The 5,820-nt window shown below is 32.2% G+C and overlaps 1 protein-coding gene across 2 annotated transcripts; it reads right to left on the bottom strand.

The window, feature by feature from the left end:
- Window positions 1-2,182: 2,182 nt before the first annotated feature.
- LOC111316825 (uncharacterized) lies at window positions 2,183-5,421 on the bottom strand. Of its 2 annotated transcripts, none has more exons than XM_089753823.1 (5): window positions 4,817-5,419; window positions 4,171-4,672; window positions 3,762-3,963; window positions 2,756-3,244; window positions 2,183-2,656 (listed from the first exon to the last, which is right to left on the bottom strand). In XM_089753823.1, the coding sequence occupies exons 1-5, from the start codon at window positions 5,181-5,183 to the stop codon at window positions 2,606-2,608; spliced, it is 1,611 nt and encodes a 536-aa protein (XP_089609949.1). In that variant the 5' UTR covers window positions 5,184-5,419; the 3' UTR covers window positions 2,183-2,605. The 2 variants fall into 2 exon arrangements, with proteins under 2 accessions (XP_089609949.1, XP_089609950.1); XM_089753824.1 differs by having other exon boundaries at window positions 2,525-2,667; window positions 4,817-5,421.
- Window positions 5,422-5,820: the final 399 nt, after the last annotated feature.

Below are 5,820 nucleotides of genomic sequence, written 5' to 3'. Positions count from 1 at the left end.
TTAATGAACAAGAATAAAGAAAAATATACAATAATTGATAAAAATTAGTTAATAAAAAATAATAATTTAAAATGTAAAAAAAAAAAATTTTATCCAAGGATGAGATTCAAAAACACTCCGAGTAGTAATACTTACAAAATCTCTAGGTGAGAAGATTTTTTTTAAATACTACTAGTATATTGGAGTATTTATAAAAAGTTTTCAATAGAATAAAAAAATTTTTTATTAATAAAATTAAAATTAACTAATAAACTAAAAAATAAGGTGATAAAAAAAAATAAGGAAAGAGAAAATTTTATCCGATGACGGGACTCTAAAGATATTTTAAGTAGTGATGCTTTACGAAGTCCCTAGGTGAGAAAATTTTTTTAAATATTATCAGTGTATTGAAATATTTATAGAAAATCTTCAATATCATAAAACTTCCTCTTTACTTCAAAGATTTAAATAAAAATAAAAATTAATAAAATTTCTAAAGAGTAAAATAAAATATATACATCAACATGTTAGCATTTGCATTACATGCACGACATAATTTTTTTTATGGAAAATAAATTCGGACCTCTGAAGATGAGATTCTAAAGTATTCCGAGGAGCGATGCTTAAGAAATCTCTAGGTGAGAAAAAGTTCTTCTAATGTTACCAAAGTACTGAAACATTTTAAGAATTAATTCAATAAAAAGGTTCTAATTTGTTTTTCTCGAATAAAATTTGAGCACTAAATAAAATTAAATAAAAAAACAATTTCAAACTAATAAATGAAAAATCAAGAAAATTATTTTTCAAATATCGAAAATAAGACTGTTTTTATCAAAATTAATGGATAACATGTAATTAATTATTACCAAAGTAATGAAACATTTTAAGAATTAATTCAATAAAAAGGTTCTAATTTGTTTTTCTCGAATAAAATTTGAGCACTAAATAAAATTAAATAAAAAAACAATTTCAAACTAATAAATGAAAAATCAAGGAAATTATTTTTCAAATACCGAAAATAAGACTGTTTTTATCAAAATTAATGGATAACATGTAATCAATTGGTACCGTTTTAAACGGGCATTGTGGGGGTACTAATCCTTCCCCACACATAACTGACTCTCGAACCCAGATTGTTGGATAGACCTTAAAATTATCCTTTTAATAAATTTTAATTAATTTTAAGATTTTATTAAAAGGACATGTTTTAATAGGTGGCCAATCACATCTAGCCAAAAAAGATTGGTGGCGACTCTGTTTTTTGTTCTCTTTATTTCATTTTCAAATTCGTCGAGTGGACATAAAACCATTACAACAGGTTATAGTAGTTAGTGTAAAGCTTTGGCTAGTAGGTTATAATAGTTAGTAATGATCATAAGGATAAAATTATCGATATAGTCAATGTTACGGATTATAGTAGTGACCATAGTTAATGATAAACTAATGATAATGATGATTTATGATGATGATGATGATTTTAAAGATTGATTTATGATTTAATTTGATTACGATATTTGAATGGTAACATATTTTGCAATGATTTATGAATTGATTTGTTTTGATTTTGATTTATGATATACAAAATATTTGAGATAATGTTGATTTTTGAAATATTTTGATTTTATTATTTGACAAATGTTTTGAACGATCTATATGATATGAATGAAACTGATGCTTGATCTGATAAAGTGTATGATCCTATACTAGCTGAGTTGTAATTTGTTCATTCTCTTTCTAACTTTTCTTTACACATAAGTGATAAGTATGTTTAGTCTTGTTAAAAGCTGAAAGATCAAATTCGAAATATTACTTGGGCATTAGAAATATTGTTAGTGAGATCTTATGAAATGATTTTATATTTTTTTTATTAATTCACCTTTGAATATACAGAGATGTATCATTAGTTAGATTAAATTTATGAATTTTACTTGGATAAATTATTTTTATTAAATAATTTTAAAATGATTAAGAGAAAAGATTTTGAATTACTTTAAAGTTTTATTTGAAGATAATATAACTGTGTTACATTTTAGTTTTGGGGCATGACACCATTATCATACAAGTCTGGATCAGATTGGATTACGTATCAGCCAATTTGTCAGGCACTGCAACAGATTTCAGGAAATTGAAAAGTCTGCCAACATGACAGGCTTGAGCTAGTTTAATTTTCTGCTTTTGCTTTGTGAGAATATTCCAATGAAGAGAGGAAAAATAGATAAATTTGATTATGAACTCGAATCAATTTTTGATAGCATAGTTAGACTCTGAAAGGGAGGAGGTTAAGATCTAAATCTTCGTGAAACCTCCTTCGAGATGGAAACTTGGGAAGGAGAGCAGCGACTCGTTTGGCACTTTTCAAATATGATGCATACTGAAGGATGATAGAAGTATCATTCTTTCCTGCATCAATTTTGTCACGGTCCAAGCTTATTGTCTGAAAAGCACTAGCCAAAGGCAAGACATGGATGCCGTGACTATTCTCCTTTCCTACCAGGTCCTTAAGCGCCTTCTTGAAAATCCAGCTGCCAGTTCTCAGGTTGAAATGGTATAGAGGAAGAAATCGTTGGCCATAGATGGCTACGAACTCCAATGCCGCACGAATGTATTCAAACTCCTCATTTGACATTTAGTAAGGAAAGCTGACTCTTGTCCATCCAGGTTTTGCTCCTATGTAGCCCTGCAATCAAACTTTGCAACTGGCATTAGATAAATTGAATTATATTTTACTTCTCTTTCATTTGGTGAAAAAAAAAATTTGAAAATCTTGTACTGATACCCTTTTAATAGCTTCTCTGAACGCAAGGGATCGAGTCTGATCAATATCAAGCAAACTGTGGCCATAAGGTCCAGCACAAGCACACCCACCTCGAGCTTGGATGCCAAACAGATCATTTAGGATGGTTGCAACAAAAGGGCCATGGAGAGGTTTATCCCTCTTGTTCCCAGTCTCTCCCCACATGAAAAGTCCCCTCCCCTTTTCCTCTGCCTCGTCAACATTGTTACCATCGTTGGTTGTGGAGTAGATGAGGAAAGACAGTATGGCTTGTCTCTGGGTCTTGGTGCTTGCATTTCCTAAAACCCGTATGTTTTGGTTTGGGAGAAGCCTCTCCAATGCTTGATTTATGTACGACTTTTCCTGCTTTGCAATCACTTCATAACCAATATATTCTTTTACCCATAAAGTCAACGCTGCTTTAATAATCTGAATAATTTGAGGAGTCCCTCCATTTTCCCTTTCTTCTACGTCACTTACATATATTGTGTCCTGCAAAATAAATACCCCATTTTACCACATTAAATTGCATACCTGCTTCCCTAAATGCTGGCGAATGAATCTGATTAATATCAGGATAACTTATCATTCTTTAGAGTATTTTTCTATTGACACAGTCTTGCATTCAGAAATTTGGTTGGAAATCTCTTTTCTTCTAAAATTGTAATTAAAATAAAAAATTTTTTAGAGACACTTATCATTCACTAGTCTATATCTAAACCAGCTCCATCTGAATCAGGAATTTATTTCTAAACTCCAAAAAGCCTGACAGCTACCTAATCATTCTTTATGTCGTCCAGTTGAAGAAAGAAACCAAAATTTCTTACAAAATGGTACATGTAAGCAAGAATAAGAAAAAGGTCAAGAAAATACAAATTTTCCATTTTATAGTAGAGAGGTGAACAAAAATAAAATTTTTCATCTATTAAATTGAATTAATCTGAACACATAAATATAATAAAAATCTCTTCATTTATTATCAATTAATTTTAAATTTGAGAGTAATTACCTGTTCATTGAAACCATTGACATAATTAACAGTTCCACCTCCGCAAGTTGATGGAGGAGAAGATCCTAGCTGGTAGAGAGCCTTGCTAATTAAAAGGATGCCGGGCGATCCAGGGTCACCTAGAAACTTATGAGGGCTTAGGAAAATGGCATCATATCCATCAATCTCCCCTGACCTCATATCAATCTCCACATAAGGACCACTATCCACAAAAACAAAATGATACGCACAGTCAAAAATCAACTTCTCATTGCTTTATAACATTAACATAATACATAAACTTGGCTAATAATTAATTGAGATCTGTTATTAAAATATTAAACTTTTAATTTTAACAATCAAAGTTTAAATTCTGACAACCTCTAATATAAAAGCTTGACAACAAAAAATGAAAATTCTTGCTGTGTACCTTGCTGCAAAATCAAAGCAAACAAAACCTCCGTACTCATGAAGAAGTTTGGCAATCTCTCGAGTATCTGTTTGAATCCCAGTCACATTACTACAAGCTGAAAATGAGCCAAGCAAAGGCCTATTGGCGTATTTATACAGCTCAAGCTGTTTTCTTAGTGCTTTAATGTCTACGAACCCATTCTCATCTAAACCAATCTCAACAACTTCAGCAAGGCTTTGACGCCAAGAAAGCAAGTTGGAGTGGTGCTCGTAAGGGCCAATAAAAACTACCCATCGATACGCATTAAGTAAGCAATTTATTACCATGTCCCTCAAAATTGATGGTACCGTAATCCCCATAACTTCTTGTAGCCTTTTAATAGCAGCCGTAGTGCCAGAGCCACAAAACAGAATTGCATCATCTTGACCGCCGCCTAGGCATCTTTTAATGTAGTTTGACGCTTCATGCACCATTTTCGTCCTCCTGTGCCCCACGTAACTGTCAGACGTGTGAGTGTTACCTACGCACGAACCAACCAAGATCAGCTGACAAATACTAAAACCCCAATATATATATATATATATATCTTATACTCGAAAATGACACCATCACTTTTGTTGATTAAATCAGAGTATCACAATTGAAGATCAGAAGAAAAAAAAACCTTTACCGTAGAATGGCAGAACATTGGTGACGATGAAGTTTTCGATATAGTGAAAAGAGCGACCCGATGCAGTATGATCAGCATAAGTAAGTTTTCTAGTTCCAAAAGGAGAGTCAAATTCTGCATCACCGCCAATGATTTGAGATCGTAGCCAAGACAGCTTTTTCTCGGTGGAGTCAACCTTTGGCACAGCCATCTCTAGAGTCCTGAATGATTCAGAGCCATGGAAGAGTTTGCTGGAAACATAGGAACGGCATGTTGATCCTGGTGACTTATGCCTGTCCCTGGTTGAAGTCTTACTGTCATTTGCTGCCCTCAATTTCAGGGCTTCCGTTGTTTCTCTAAACATGGGTTGCTCAAACTCCATTTCCCACCTGGAAACAAAGATTAATGGTTGTTTTTATTGTTGTTGTAGCTTATGACAGGAGAAAGAATGGAACAAGTAGTTGTAGAAGAAGAAAAAGATAAAAATGAGGGTAAGGAAGGCAGACTTGGTTATTTATATACTATTAAAATACAAAGTAACCTTTTGACACGGTTTCATTTTTTTAATTAATAAAACAAAAAGACAAAGTTTTAGGCGGGAGGGGGGTTTGACCCCGAAACCATGGCCTCTACACACCAATAAGAAAAATATTGCTGTCTCATAAACAATGGGATATCCAAAAAAGATTGAAGAAAAAAAAAAAAACCTACAGAAAATAGTAAGCCTATGTTTGGAATATATTATTCCTTTGAGTGTAAGAATTTCCATATTTTTCATTCCTCTCCCTAAAATTTGATTATGGAGTATCAAATAGCCTAAGCAATTGTTAGAAAAACATTGAACCTTTCCTGATCTACTTGGTTTGGAACTTGATGCATCCAATCTACCATATTAATAAGGAGAGCATTGCTATTTAGAGGTGTCAATAATATACCCATACTCAAAAGTTATTCATTTTATAAATTCCATTACTTAATTGATAAAAAGAAAGAGAACTTTTGTATCTCGGTATAATTTG

This window comes from Durio zibethinus, chromosome 24 (genome assembly GCF_047325235.1).
Source record: "Durio zibethinus cultivar Kanyao isolate XHJ-2024 chromosome 24, ASM4732523v1, whole genome shotgun sequence".
NCBI lineage: Eukaryota > Viridiplantae > Streptophyta > Magnoliopsida > Malvales > Malvaceae > Durio > Durio zibethinus.
The sequence above is the reverse complement of the archived record's forward strand: the minus strand, read 5'-3'. Positions and strand labels throughout refer to the sequence as shown.

Coding starts and splice junctions, on each gene's coding strand:
- LOC111316825 (XM_089753823.1), bottom strand. CDS start 5,183: ATGGAGTTTGAGCAACCCATGTTTAGAGAAACAACGGAAGCCCTGAAA. Junction 4,673..4,816: donor TCTGCCATTCTACGGTAAAG/GTTTTTTTTTCT, acceptor GTTCGTGCGTAG/GTAACACTCACACGTCTGAC. Junction 3,964..4,170: donor TGCTTTGATTTTGCAGCAAG/GTACACAGCAAG, acceptor TTTTGTGGATAG/TGGTCCTTATGTGGAGATTG.